Here is a 16,562-nt window from a genome sequence, read left to right as displayed (position 1 = left end):
TCATACAGATCTGATAAGTACTCCACCCTTCTTCCATTTATCTTTTCGTTATCAATGATTATGTTTCCATCTTTGTCCTTGATGTTATTAAACTGTGTATGTTTTGCTTTTCCATTAAGTTCTTTCACTTTCAGGAATGCTTCTCTGGTTTTGTTCCTATTTTGTAATTCTTCTATCTCAGTGCATGCCTATTTATCCAGATTTCTTTCAATCTTCTGCATAGCACACAGTTTACAGACATAGAATACCGGTGCTGGTGGAGGTAGGCGGTATATGGCATTGATGGAGACGATTCATAGTAGAGGTTCGGTGTAGTGGTTGAGACAGTTGTAGGTGTCCTCCCGTGATGAGTCTTCGGACTCCTTGGAGGTGTCAGGAATAATAATAATAATAATAATAATAATAACTGTTTGATTCTTTTATCCAATGTTTTATATCTTAATCTTTCTTCTTCATTTGCTCTGCTTTTTACATGTTCTTCTTTCAACAATAAGGTTGATTACTTCTTGTGTTATCCACGGGTTTTTCTTTCTTTCTTCATGTATATTGATGTGATTTTTAGCAGATGTTATGATAGCTACTTGTAGTCTGTTCCACTGGGAGGGTTCATTTTCGTTTTGTAACTGTGCAAATAGCAGTTCTGAAACATTTTCATTAAATTTTGATTTTACTATTGGATTTTGTACTATTTGCAGATCCCATTTTACAGGTTGACTTCTTTTAATTTTTATTGTATTCAAGCGAATATTCATCTTCATTAAGACCAGTTTATGATCAGATTCACAGACTATATTGCTGACCACAATATAGTCTAATTGATTTTTGTATCTTCCATCTGGACTTTCCCATGTGTATCTTGCTGTTGGTTTTTGCTCATTTATTATGGTTAGTTATGGTTATTCTGCTACAATAACTGCCATAATTATTTTTCCTCTTGCTTGCCACATAGCAGAAAAATTCCCTTGGATTACCTTTGACCTGACTGGCTAATCTCCCCTCATATTCTACTTTTTCTTTTTTAACCATACTTGTCACTTTTCTGGCTTGCACTTTATATTCTTCATGCATTTGTTCACTGCAAACTGTCTTGTACCTCTCTTAACAACTTTCTTTCTTAACACTGCTTGGTTGATTTCACTGTTCATTCATCCATCTCACTCCTACTCTATTTGCTTAACTCTTGGTATGTAGTTATGCATTGCTTGTGTTAGATACTGCCTTATCATTTCACATGCACTGTCAACATCTTTTCTACACAATTCATCAATCCAATGCATTGATGCTAGTTGATTATGGAGCTTCTCATAATCACCCACCTTATATATAGTTTCACATATAGACTTTCTTGATAACTGCTTTCTCCTCTTTGACTACCTTCCAAACCAATAGCTCATGATCACTTTCACCAACAGGTGGTAGTGCTGATGCCTCATTCACAACCACATTCTGTGAGCATATTACTAAATCTAACACCAATAAACCTCATATCACTTCCATCACATGCTGCTTTAGAGAATTATCTTGCAGAAACTCAACAAATTCATTCTCCTTGTTACTATACACTATCTTTTCTTTCCAATCCACATTCCTATAATTAAAATCTCCCATTAGGATCATCTTCTTTTTACAAGCCCAACTAATTTGTTTAAACATTCCACAATCAACACTCTCCACATTCTCTGGCCTGTAATAGCATCCTACTACATATACTATTCTATTGATCTCAACTTCCCACCAAACAGTTCAAAATCTTCACATGTGTACTTTTTCCACTCTGACTCTTGAAGGATACAATTCCTCTGCTACCATTAACAATACTCCTCCTCCTCTCTTGATCTTCCTATCCTTTTGAAAAATTCTATATCCTACCATTGTCAAGTCTTCACAGTATATCATATTCAGTCAACTAAGTTTCACTTATGCCAATTATCTTTGGGCATACTGATTCAATCAATGCTACAAACTCGTCTCTTTTATTTCTAATATTCTTGTCATTTGTATACAAGCATAACAATTCTCCACTATTATCACTCTTCTCTCTCTTTTCATATTTTTATCATCCCTGTTTTCCCTGCTCCTCACTCTGAATTTCATTTATATTCTTATGATCCCCACCATTTTGCACTGCATCACTTTGCTCTGCTATAATCACTTCCTCACCTTTGTATCCACCCTCTTCCCATCCTTCCATAACCTGCTTCTCAATCTCTCTCTCTGACTCTTAGTGGTACTAATTTTGTATGGACCCTGTGCACTCTTATTAAACAACAATCACTCCAAATGACCAATATCAAACCCATTCAAATGCATTCCATTAGTTTTGAAACCATTCTAAATTCCCTTAGAATTCATTCCCTACATTCACAAATTGAACACTTTCTGTCTGACACAATTCAGTCCATTTTGTCATTTAGTATCATTGCTCTTTTTCTCAGTTCACTGTCATATCTGGGCAACAAACTAACCACTTTCCTAATGACACTATTATTCTTAATTTCCAGCAACAACTTCTTCAAATCCCTTTTCACATTCTTTGTCTTCCTATTCAAGTTGTTTGTCCCCACTACCAATAATTCTGATACCCATTCCTTCCTTCTATGCAAAGCATCTGATATTCGTTTTATTGCACCACCTATAAAACATGTCTTGTTCACTTTATCTTTTACCATACCATTAATGATTGAGTCACTATATAAAGCAAACCTATCATACTTAGATATTTGCTTTTTATTAACTTCCTTGTCATTTACACCAGTTATGCTCATCTTTAAACATTTAATTTTCTTCTCCTTGGAGTTGCCCGTAATAATAATAATAATAATAATAATAATACATTTAACTTGACTCTTCATTTTCAGTAACTCTTGCCTAAGCTCTTCCACATCATTTCTATTATTAATGTCACAAGCACTCCCATCCATTTCCTAATTATTCCCAGTAACACCATTCTCATTTTTTTTGGAATGTCTTAGCCTCTCATTGCACTTCTCACATACTATAATATGTTCCTTTTTTTATTCATCTAACACTTCATAAATCTTTAATATTTTTTGGATACATATATGAAACAACTGTTGCATCTTGTCCACTGCAAAAAGTCCAGGGAAAAACTTCATCTCTGAGTTGAGACTTTCATGCTGCTGGCATATGCTTCCTTGCTGCCACTGCCACCATTTTTGTAATGTTAACAAGCACTTCTACATTAATCAAGATAAAAAAATGAAGTGAACACTTTTAGACCACAATACAATGCAAAATAATTATGTCTAGTCTGGCTATCACATAAAAGCACTATTATACAAATCTAGAAAATATGATTTAGGGGAAAAAAAAACTTTTCATAACACGATTCAAATATACAGCTACTTCTCATCGCAACACTGTCAATGTTTTTATATAGAGATATGGTGAAGAAGGGTATTAAGAGTAGAATTTTTACATGGAGAGTTGTTAGTGAGTGAACTGCATTGTCTGAGTGCATTGTGAGTGCAGGTTGTGTAAATAACTTCAAAGCTCATTATGATAGACATGTTGCTGGTTGAGTGGGCCTCCCAAGATGAGTCTGTTGACTCCATGGAGGTTACCAAATAATAACAATAATATGCTGTGGAAGGAATAACAGTTCTCTCAACTATGAAGGAAAATAAAGTATAAGCATAGGTGGATGATGTAGTAAGCACTTTGAAAGATAATGAGTCACTTTTTTGGTATTTTGTAAAAATTCAGCAATGTAAATGTATTAAATGTCAATACTGACAAGAAATTACAAGTTTTTGGAAGAGAGATCTTTTAGAGGTATTCTGTTACTGGTTTTCTGTTTTGGAGGTAATCTTTCTTGGAGGTATTCTGTTTAGACTAACATTAGAGAGAGAGAGAGAGAGAGAGACTCTTCTCACCATATTTGGAATTCCTTTCTCTGCCTGTCCATTACTACCAGTTCTAGAACGTATAAACAAAAGAATTGAAATCTTAGAAGATTGGAAAATTGGGTCACATTCATTTTCTTCTAAAAGCCATAGTATTAAAACCATAATCTTCCCTGCTCAACTATATATAATAAATGTACAGATATTACAGAAGCTGAAGAAAAAAAATTATATTGTAAACCTGTGCATTTTTTTTTTTTTTTTGGTTCAGCCAATAGAATGAAATTAAAAAGAAATTTCTTCAGAGGTAATGGCTATACCATGACACAGCTGAACTTTGCAAAGACATTTGACAAGATGTTGCAAGAAAACCTATTATGGAACAAACAGATACGAAGTTGATAACCTGGATTAAAGGATGAACAGAGTAGTACATGATGCAGCAAAATCTAGCAGTGAATCAATAAACAGCATGTGGCAGAGCAGAATCATGGAAAAGTCAGGTAACCATACCACAAGATCTGTAATTAGGCTGTTGTTTAATATATACTTTAAATACTGAGAATGACTTGAGGGAAGAATATCCAGATAATGCAAAATTGGGAAGATCAACAATTAATAAAGGATATAGAGCTGCAGCAGGATGATTACACAGACTGATATAGATAAAGGATAGTAACTGCACATTTAATATGGCAAAGTGTCTGTTTATGCACTTTGGGTTGAAAAGATTACAAGCTCTGTATTACATACAGTACATAGTGGCACCTGATAAAATTAGAGATTTTGTAGTGATAGTGAACAGGGAAGCATATTGTAGAAATGGGAAAAACTGCTCAAAAAGTAAATTTGATCATGAAAAACGTGAAGTACATAGATGGCACCTGATGAGGTAGAGATATTATTCCTCTTTATAAGTTTTTTATTTTATATGAACACATTTGGATTGTTGTACACAAATATGATCACATGGGTTTCTTGGAAATGAGGAACTGATGGAACAGATCCAGTGCTGGTGACAAAGATAGCAACAAGGCAGAGCCCAGGATTTTAAACCGAAGGTGTGCAAGTTAAAAATTTGGATGGCAGTTAGAAAAAAGGGATGATAGAAACATTTATAAAAAAAGTAAAGAAATATGATAGCATACATGCTGATTAGAGGATTGCTAGAGGTATAAGTTATGAGTAGATTTATCAGTGAATGAGTTTAATGAGAGAGACACAATAACAATTGTGTGATATCCATATAATAATAATTTTCAGTAGTGAACATACAGAAAAACTAAAACATTTTAGCTATTTATAAACAACTTTTTTAGTGAATAACAAAAACAACAAAATTAGATGAAAGAAAACTCTATACCAAACTCATTACAAGTCAAAGAGTGTTTGTGGAGTCAGCAGCAGCAGCAGCAATAAAACATTCTCCTAACCGCAACAAGTATGACTACAGTAATTTACTAAAATTTCTGAGAAAGTCATTTTAAAACCAACTCCAACCCAATATAAATTTTGTCTTTGTACACAAAATTAGAGAGTACCAAGTAAGTATTTTAATCTTTTTAGTTCCACCCTATAGCACACCCAGGAGTGTATGAATTTCCCTGTGACTGTGACTTGGCATATCATGGGCAAACAGGAAGATTAGTCAACATTCGCCTGGAAGAACATGAAAAGTACATTCACTACTATTACTGTGGTGAGTCAGGACTGGCAGACCACGTGTTGGACACTCCTTCACACAGGATCAGATGGAAGAAAACAAATGTGCTATTTAGATGTCGTTACAGATCTGAAAGATTCTTTTTAGAGTCAGCAATGGCTTTGAAGAATTCTCCCAACCTTAACAAACATGGTTGCATTAATTTGCCAAAAATTTGGGAGACTGTTATCCTAAGAGAAACTCCCACACAGCTGTTTTTTTTTTTTTTTCGTTAGAGGGCACCAAAAAATAGGACTTTAGATTTTTTGTCCATTGCAATTGTATTGTTTCACTCACTCACTGTCACGTGTACAAGTGTGTTCTGCTCTGATGATGCCGAGTTGAAACTCAGCAAAATATAAATAAAACGTCTCTTTGATAAAAATTTTGGTGTTGTTAATACCATTAAAAAATAAGTCATGAATAACCATCAACACTTAAGCTTAACTGTTAGATTTGTTATAGTAATTTTGAATTATACTAAACTGTATAATTTTTTCGATAATAAACAATAATTTTTCATGTTTATTTTTTTTTTAAAATTTTTACCATAATTTTGATATTTTATCCAAACATGTATACACTGTACTTACAGTGTGTATGTATATTTCAAAAGCTGCAGCACCTCACGATTTCAAGCCACGAGCCACCACTGTTAACCAATATACCAAGCTAGCAGTATTTAAACCTAATTTCAACATATGGATAAGTGAGATGTGCTAGAAATGAAATGAAATGATTAAAGACCAGAAACAACAGCCTATATATATTAGAGTTTTGAGGAAAATTAGAATGAAATACGTAAGCACACAAATATGTTTGATAATATGATTAAATAAACAGAACGGGAGATAAAAGATCAGAGAAACAAATGTTTGAATCAGAAATGACAGGAAAAATACTCAGGGTAACACTAAGATATAAATGGTGTAATACAATTAGGAGTTCTTTAAAAGAAGCCCTAAAATCAGGCTGACAAATAGTAAGCAAATGTAGAATAAAATTGTAGATAGAAAAAATAGTTTTCATTTAATTAGAATTACTCAAAGCAACCAAGACTACGAGACTAGTAATTAAGTACATTCATGTGCAAAGCATTGTGAATAGGAAGGGGGTATATGATTGCGACATATAAGTTAATCAGTGGTTGTTATCAGGTTAACATGGAAGACATTTTTCATAGAATGGCAAAGGAAGGGGGGGGGGGATAGAACAAGAAGCCATCCCTGGAACTGTATAAGGAGGAGGTGAGCAGAGGACTGAGGAGAAGGTTCTTTACATGGAGAGTGGTTGGTGAGTGGAATGCATTTCTTGAGTATGTTGTAAATGTAGACACACTGAATCAGTTTAAGGTATGGTTGATGAGTTTGTGTGTGTGTGTGTGTGTGTGTGTGTGTGTGTGTGAGAGAGAGAGAGAGAGATAGTGTATGCCTCCCATGATACATCTCTGACTGCATGGTCAGATGTTAATCATATTTTCCTGAGATGGTTTACATATTTTGTGAGATGAAAACCAGATATACAGGTGAAGAACCTATACAAGAACTTTTCAACAGTTGAGATTAGTTGGTCAATCTCATATGAAAGTGGAATGGGTTTTTTCCCCCCTTCTAAAAAATTACGTTTTTACTCCCTATTCCATAAACACAGATTTTCAGAATAGGGTCTAAAAATCTAAGGATTCCTTCAATTTTCCCTCTACGTAAATTCATACTTTGAATTTAAGGAAAGGAAACTCACAAGTTACTAGAAAGATTTTACAATATATACATTTTTTATTCATTATAGCTAGGGAGAGAAAAGTTATCATTCCTGGAAACCTGAGTAAATGGATCCATCAAGAGTTTACATTTATCCAAATTACAAATGTATCCATCAAACTTTGAATTTAAAGAAAGGAAACTCACAAGTTGCTAGAAAGATTTTACAGTATATACATTTTTTATTCATTATAGCTAGGGAGAGAAAAGTTATCATTCCTGGAAACTTGAGTAAATGTATCCATCAAGAGTGTGAAATCTGTTTTCCACATGACATGCCAGTGAATGAGTGGAATAAGTTTCCCACATATGTTGTAAGCACTTCATCAGTGAATGTATTCAAATCAAAGTAGGATAATTATTAAGTTATGGTGCTGCATGTGTTAAGGAGCTTCCCCTTGATGAGTCCTTGCACACCAAAATAATAATATAATAAAAATAAATCCATTTACACATTCATTGTTCATTCATTCTGCAACAACAACAACAACAATAACAAAAGTGAAGTTAACATAATTTTCATGTCATCTTCTCAAATGCAATCAAGTACAGTCATTTTTCAATTATCCAATCATGTTGGGAAGGTAATTTTGCTGATTAGATAATTGAGGATTTGGTTAACTGAAGGTCAGATAACTAATGAATTATTGCATATTATATGAAAAATAATTTGAAATTCCTCTTTATGCAGTGGCAATTTTATATTTTGGGAAAATCAATACCTATGAAAAGTCAATGTGATAAGGAATTGTTTAAAATTTTCTATAATAATTGAATCACAACAAAAAATGTGGGAAAAAAAAAGCAACAATTATTTAAAATCTTCAAATAGTCTCACTTGTTTTGTGGATATATATCAATTTGGTCTTGAACAATAAATCATTAGCACTTTTTATTCCCCCAAAAGAGTAGTGGAGGTTCTTTTGGAAATGGTGGGTAACTGGTGTCCACCCTTGACCATCATCATTCATGACTATTATGTGATTTTCTAGGCACTGGAGAAAGAGTAAAGCAGATAACTCCTGTAATCCTAACATACTATACAAACATAGTGCGGTCTGAAACAGATCAATATGGTCAATTTTACAGAAATGAGAGACTAAAATCTGAGTTTACAGGAGAAAAAAAATTCTTGCACATGCTAGAATTTGACTGACTTAGGAACTGGCTGAAAAAATATTAAAAAAGTTTCTCTCATTGGCAAGTAGAATCATGCCTATAGGAATCCTTATGGTATCAGAAATGTTTCTGCAATGCTAACAGCCACCAATATGGTTTTTACTATCTAAAATTCTATTAATAATTATTATATGTATATATATATATATATATATATATATATATATAATATTTAATATATATATATATATATATATATAATATTTAATATATATATATATATATAATATTTAATATATATATATATATAATATTTAATATATATATATATATATATATAATATTTAATATATATATATATAATATTTATGGGAATAAATTTTTAACTTGGGTATATTGTATATTAGGATAACCAAGCAATTTTATATGCTTGGTTATTTTAGCACCTAATCCCAAGTATGCAAACAATTAAGTTTGCGCCTGAAACAAAGTTCAAGTCTAAAGATGGTACAACACCAGGGCAACTCATTGCAAAGGTGGGTAAAGCTTTGATCACTATTCTTAGTATTTTCCATAATGTAAAGCACATCTCACTAGAAGATGTATACTGCAATGCATTATGGGTGGGGTCACTACCCAGACCGGTTTCAACCTTTTTTGAGGTCTCCTCAGTGAGTAGCTAGACCCTAAATACCAAGGTTTTAGTAATACAAAGCCTTATCAACTTTACCTATATAAGTTGCAACAAGGTGTATTAAGTTTTAATAAAAATCTCTGGAGGAGATATTGATGGGAATAAATTTTTAACTTGGGTATATTGTATATTAGGATAACCAAGCAATTTTATATGCTTGGTTATTTTATTGGTCTGGGTAGTGACCCCACCCATAATGCATTGCAGTATACATCTTCTAGTGAGATGTGCTTTACATTATGGAAAATACTAAGAATAGTGATCAAAGCTTTACCCACCTTTGCAATGAGTTGCCCTGGTGTTGTACCATCTTTAGACTTGAACTTTGTTTCAGGCGCAAACTTAATTGTTTGCATACTTGGGATTAGGTGCTAAAATAACCAAGCATATAAAATTGCTTGGTTATCCTAATATACAATATACCCAAGTTAAAAATTTATTCCCATCAATATCTCCTCCAGAGATTTTTATTAAAACTTAATACACCTTGTTGCAACTTATATAGGTAAAGTTGATAAGGCTTTGTATTACTAAAACCTTGGTATTTAGGGTCTAGCTACTCACTGAGGAGACCTCAAAAAAGGTTGAAACCGGTCTGGGTAGTGACCCCACCCATAATGCATTGCAGTATACATCTTCTAGTGAGATGTGCTTTACATTATGGAAAATACTAAGAATAGTGATCAAAGCTTTACCCACCTTTGCAATGAGTTGCCCTGGTGTTGTACCATCTTTAGACTTGAACTTTGTTTCAGGCGCAAACTTAATTGTTTGCATACTTGGGATTAGGTGCTAAAATAACCAAGCATATAAAATTGCTTGGTTATCCTAATATACAATATACCCAAGTTAAAAATTTATTCCCATCAATATCTCCTCCAGAGATTTTTATTAAAACTTAATACACCTTGTTGCAACTTATATAGGTAAAGTTGATAAGGCTTTGTATTACTAAAACCTTGGTATTTAGGGTCTAGCTACTCACTGAGGAGACCTCAAAAAAGGTTGAAACCGGTCTGGGTAGTGACCCCACCCATAATGCATTGCAGTATACATCTTCTAGTGAGATGTGCTTTACATTATGGAAAATACTAAGAATAGTGATCAAAGCTTTACCCACCTTTGCAATGAGTTGCCCTGGTGTTGTACCATCTTTAGACTTGAACTTTGTTTCAGGCGCAAACTTAATTGTTTGCATACTTGGGATTAGGTGCTAAAATAACCAAGCATATAAAATTGCTTGGTTATCCTAATATACAATATACCCAAGTTAAAAATTTATTCCCATCAATATCTCCTCCAGAGATTTTTATTAAAACTTAATACACCTTGTTGCAACTTATATAGGTAAAGTTGATAAGGCTTTGTATTACTAAAACCTTGGTATTTAGGGTCTAGCTACTCACTGAGGAGACCTCAAAAAAGGTTGAAACCGGTCTGGGTAGTGACCCCACCCATAATGCATTGCAGTATACATCTTCTAGTGAGATGTGCTTTACATTATGGAAAATACTAAGAATAGTGATCAAAGCTTTACCCACCTTTGCAATGAGTTGCCCTGGTGTTGTACCATCTTTAGACTTGAACTTTGTTTCAGGCGCAAACTTAATTGTTTGCATACTTGGGATTAGGTGCTAAAATAACCAAGCATATAAAATTGCTTGGTTATCCTAATATATAATATTTAATATATATATATATATATATATATGAATAAATATAATGTACATTTTTCTTCAAACTCTTACCCTGTCCATAGTAAAGATCTCCAAATCTAAATGAGCTTGATATAGAATTGTCCCTCCAGGTGTTTCATATATACCTGAAAAGCAAATGTTTTACAATCTTTTATACAGCTAAAATAAAAAAAAATTAAAATTGAACAAATTCAGTACATATTTCACAATTAGCCATACATATTTTCATTGTAAATGATAATTTCGTCAATATTTACTGACCTGGTTGGCTAAATTGGATAATGTTTCCACTCTCCAACAGTAGGTCATGGGTTCAAATCCTACTGCAGGCATGGATGTTTATGAATGCCTTTAGGTTGCAAATGAATTTCATCACTCCTTATTAGAAGTTGGAAGTGACTTGAAAAAAAAGTTCTATGTCTGGAGCTGAACTGAATATGAAACAAATAAACATAAGGAAATTTATTGCGAGTATATTTTTTTGGCCACTAAGTTAATTTTAGAATAAGATTACACTTGGTTTTTTTATGGACCAATGAATTTAATGATAAATTATACCAACAAGTTTCACCAACTGGGCTGTTTGGCTTCTTTAGGGCATGAAGAAGCCAAACAGCCCAGTTGGTGAAACTTGTTGGCATAATTTATCATTAAATTCATTGGTCCATAAAAAAACTCAGTGTAATCTTATTCTAAAAATAAGGAAATTTATTAATAATACATACACAGATATTATTATTATTACCCAAGACCTCGTGTAGTCAAAGACTCATCTGGGAGGTCCTTTTATCACACACACATAGCTCATCATACCGTGCTTTGAACACATTCAAACTCCCTGCAGACACCACACACTCTCAGGCAAGGCATTCCAATCATTTACAACTCTGTACGAAAAAAACCTACCTCTCACTCCCCTACTCACACCTTCTTTATACAGTTTTCAGGGATGACCTCTGGTTCTCTCCCAATCTCCCACTATTTTCTGTAGAACTTCTCCAGCATTGATCCTATAACAACCCCTTACCAACTTATAGGTCTTTATCATATCTCACCTCTTCCTCCTATCCACCAGACTCTGCAAATTGCATCTCCTCAATCTTTCTTCATACTCGACATTCCAGAGGTCACAAACTACCTTAATCAGTTGCCTTTGGACCCTTTCCAACATCTATTCATCCTTCTGAAAACCAGGTGACCAAATCTGGGCACAATAGTCCATGTGTGGCCTAATCAAAGCCTTATACAATGGAACAAGAATCTCCCTACTTCTACAAGTCAGTGTCCTCCGCATCATTCCCACAATGGAACAAGAATCTCCCTACTTCTACAAGTCAGTGTCCTCCGCATCATTCCCACAATGGAACAAGAATCTCCCTACTTCTACAAGTCAGTGTCCTCCGCATCATTCCCAGAAGCCTTTACGTTGTCTTCACAATTTTGGCTATGTGTCCCCTAAATTTCAGATCCTTATCCACTATCACTCCTAGATCTCGTATTTCTTCCACCTCCAACAATGTATCCTCACCAAGCATAAATTCTGCATCCCATCTTTGTTTTCCAAATTTTAAAACCTTACATTTTGCAACATTGAACTCGCATCCCCATTTCCGTGCCTAATCATTCAATTTATTCAAGTCTTCCTGCAAGGTCACAACATCCTCACTACTCTTCATGGTTCGTCCCAATTTTGCATCATCTGCAAACAACTGAATATCTCCATCCAAATCTTCACCTATATTATAACATACAAGTGAAACAGTAATGGCCCTAAAACAGATCCCTGAGGCACTCCGCTAGTGACTTTCCTTTTCCTCGACATCACTCCCCCATACACAAGTTGTTGATACCTATCAGACAGCCAATCTCCAATCCAATGCACCAATCTAATATCCAACCCCATCTGCTCAAGTTTTACTATCAGTTTATCATGAGGTACATTATCAAAAGCCTTTGCGAAATCAAAGTATATCACTGTGTATCCTTCTCCTCTGTCCAAGGAAGCAGTCACTTTATTGTAATAAGTAAGTAGATTACTAAAACATGATCTCCCTTTAGCAAATCCATGCTGTCCATCAAAGTGATACCACTGTTGTCAACCCAACTCTGGATCCTAGTTCTCACAAGTTTCTCCAACAACTTATTATATTTCGATCTAAATCTTAGAAATTATCTTCATTTGTAATTTCATTTGAATTTCAAATTCAAAAGTGAAATATGAGCCATGTGCTAGAGATGGTATACTGCACATGATAAGTTTTCACCTAAACAAACTATTTACTAAAGATAACACTCTCACAAATTTTTGGAAGAACACAGTCATTCTGATTTAAGAATGAACAATGCAATAGCACTGTCATACCCTCTTTTCATAAGTGTTGAAATTTAAAATGGCATCTGCATAAGATTCTGTTCATATAACTCATGCTGAACAAGTTCACACTTGAGAGATTTCTTATAATGTATGTAAAAATAATTCATTTTGATTGCCATGTCCCACAGAATGGACAAACATAATCCTTTGTCCAAACCATGAGACCATGGCAAATTCCTGAGGGGATGGAAAGTGGAGATGGTTTAGCCTTGTCTTTGGTGGAAGGTAATAAATAAGGAGGACAGTTTATGACAGTCTATATTTTTTCATGATTTTGAAACTCGTTCTGAGATTTTAGTAATGTAGGCGATTGGTACAGAGGCAGAAGGAACAGGCTAGTTTGTATTTACAGTACATGGGTCTTTTTTTGGTTGATGCCCTTCTGCTGCATAATTCTTTTGAGTGTGGTGTGGCTAATCATACCAATTCCTGTTTAGATGATCAGTGTGTTGAAGCAGATGAAGTGTTTAATTGATCAGAGTTTTCAATACCTCCATTACTTCCAATTAAATAATTAATACTAATTAATCATTTAAAACACTTCTTTCTATCAAACACAGGCCACAGATCCACAAACTCCACTTCATTCCGTCTACACAACCTGTGTATTGATTCATTTATTATCCAAGCGCTTCTGCTCATTTCATCTCCATCACAGCATGGCAGGAGACTTAGAATATTTGCCTTCTTGTGCTCCATTTTTGCTTCATTCAACATATATAAATATCATTATCATCACCCAAGACCACATGGAGTCAAAGACTCATCTAGTTGGTCCTTTTATCATAGCACACAGCTCATCATGCCGTGCTTTAAACACACTCAAATTCTCTGCAGACACCACAATCTCAGGCAAGGCATTCCAATCATTCACAACTCTGCATGAAAAAAACTTGCTTCTCACTCCCCTACTTACACCCTCTTTATACAGTTTCCAGGGTTGACCTCTGGTTCTCCCCTGATCTCCCACTATTTTCTGTTGAACCTCTCCAGCATTGATCCTATAACAACCCCTTACTGACTTGTAGGTCTCTATCATATCTCCCCTATTCCTCTTTGCATCTTCTCAATCTATACTCATAGTCGACATTCCAGAATCGACATTTCTCTGAACCCTTTCCAACAACTATTCATCCTTTTAAAAACCAGGTGACCAAATCTGGCACAGTAGTACATGTGTGGCCTAATCAAAGCCTTACAAGGAACAAGGATCTCTTCTACAAGTCAGTGTCCTCCGCATCATTCCCAGAAGTGTTTGTGTGGTCTTCACAATTTTGACAATGTGTCCCCTAAATTTCAGATCCTTATTCACTATCACCCCAAGATCTTTTATTTCCTCCACCTCTGACAAAATATCCCAACAAAGCATAAATTCTGCATCCCATCTTTGTTTCCCAAATTTTAAAACCTTACATTTTGCAACATTGAACTCGTATCCCCATTCCTATGCCCAATCACTCAATTTATTCAAGTCTTCTTGTAAGGCCACAATATTTTCTCTGCTCTTCATATTTCATCCCAACGTTGCATCATTTGCAAACAACTGAATATCTCCACCAAATCTGTGCCAATATCATTAAGTAACATACAAGTTAAACAGTAATGGCCCTAAAACATACCCATGAGGCACACCACTAGTGACCTTCCTTTTCCAGGATATTGCTACTCCATACACAACTTGCTGATCCCTATCAGATAGCCAGTCTTCAATCCAATGCACTAATCTAATATCCAACCCCATCCGCTCTAGTTTGAATATCAACTTATCATGCGATAATCTATCAAAAGCCTTTGCAAAATCTAAGTATATTACTGTATATCCCTCTCCTCTGTCCAAAGAAACAGTCACCTTATTGTAATAAGGTGACTGCTTCTTTTTTAATCTACTTAAACAGTCATGTTTAAGTAGATTACTAAAACATGACCTTCCTTTAACAAATCCATGATGTCCATCAGAAATAATACCATTGTTGTCAAACCAATTCTGGATCCTAGTTCTCGCAAGCTTCTCCAACAACTTAACCACAACACCTGATGCCAAATAGGCCTATAATTTGCTGCTTGAGTTCTATCACCTCCCTTATGAAGCAGCACAATCTTGCCCTCCTTCCACTCCTTTGGAACTCGACTCACTTCAAGACTCATATTAAAAAAATATGTCAAGGCAGATGTCAACTCCCTGGCACATTCCTTCAGAATACGTGGTGATATATTATCAACATCCACAGACTTATGAATATCAAGTTTGCTCAATTCCCCATACACGTCTTGCTCACTTACAGTCAGTCTCTCCTCTCCATCAGCAACTACTCTTAATCTCTCCATGACATCACTTTCACAAGGCTGAAAGACCTTTATGAACTGCTCATTAAGTATCACCACTATATCTTCTGCAACAGCTGTCTTTATACCATTTTCTCCAATCAACGTCATCCTTCCATAATCATTCTTTTTTTTTTGTTGACTACATATTGAAACTCCCTAGGATTGTTTTTGGCTTCATTAGCTAACTGCTGCTCATACCTCACTTTTGTTACCCTTACCAACTAAGTCACCTTCCTTGCCTGGACTTTGTAGTCCTCATGGAATTGGTTATTACACTTCTCTTATGCTGCCTCCATAATGTCCTTTTTCTCTGTATCGCATGCTTAATCTCTTCATTCATCATTTCACACCTACCTTATTTAACCTTCTGATACTTGGAATACATTTAGACATTGCTTCTACTAGACAGTTCTTGAAAATCCCCCAAGCTGCATTGATCTCTTTTCCAGCTAACTCCTCATTCCATGCTACACCTGCAAGCTGTCTCTCTCCTGAGCTCTTCATAATCACCCCCCATTATAGTTCCATGTATACCCTTTTCTCACTGAGGTCCTCACACTACTGGCAATCATCCAAGTATTCACTTCATGGTCACTCTCTCACCAATTGGTAGGTGATTGGACAACTCATTTATAATTACATCCTCTGATAAGATGATCGAATCCAAGACCCTCAATCCTAGTGTGTGCCCTCTGTTACATACTGTCTAAGATAGTTGTCCCTCAAGAAACTCATTTTCTTTACTTCCAGTTGCTATCTCATCATCCCAGTCTATATTGTCATAATTAAAATCACCCATAATGATCACCCTTTTCTTATTTGCTTGGCTAATTTGATTATACATTTCATATTCACTACCATCCCCATTACTGTCTATAACAATATCCAACCAAGTATTTCATTCTATTCACCTCTATCTCACACCATACCTCAAAACCACTGGCACTATTTTCCTTTTGAATCTCTATTTTGTATGGACATAACTCTTTCTTTATCATCAACTGCACCCCCCCCTCCCTTTTTAC

General features: G+C 34.8%; 1 protein-coding gene across 4 annotated transcripts in view; it reads right to left on the bottom strand.

The window, feature by feature from the left end:
• Window positions 1-16,562, bottom strand: part of Ass (argininosuccinate synthase) — a 271,035-nt gene that overhangs the window by 56,931 nt on the left and 197,542 nt on the right. For all 4 annotated transcript variants that reach the window (XM_090396642.1, XM_090396641.1, XM_090396645.1 and 1 more), the window contains exon 10: window positions 10,890-10,963. In XM_090396642.1, the coding sequence (XP_090252768.1) occupies window positions 10,890-10,963 (74 nt within the window). The remainder of the gene's footprint in view (window positions 1-10,889; window positions 10,964-16,562) is intronic.

This window comes from Typopeltis vanoorti, chromosome 8, assembly GCF_054136105.1.
Source record: "Typopeltis vanoorti isolate ZY-2024b chromosome 8, IOZ_Tvanoo_1.0, whole genome shotgun sequence".
Taxonomy (NCBI): domain Eukaryota; kingdom Metazoa; phylum Arthropoda; class Arachnida; order Uropygi; family Thelyphonidae; genus Typopeltis; species Typopeltis vanoorti.
This window is presented reverse-complemented; position numbering and strand designations above follow the sequence as displayed.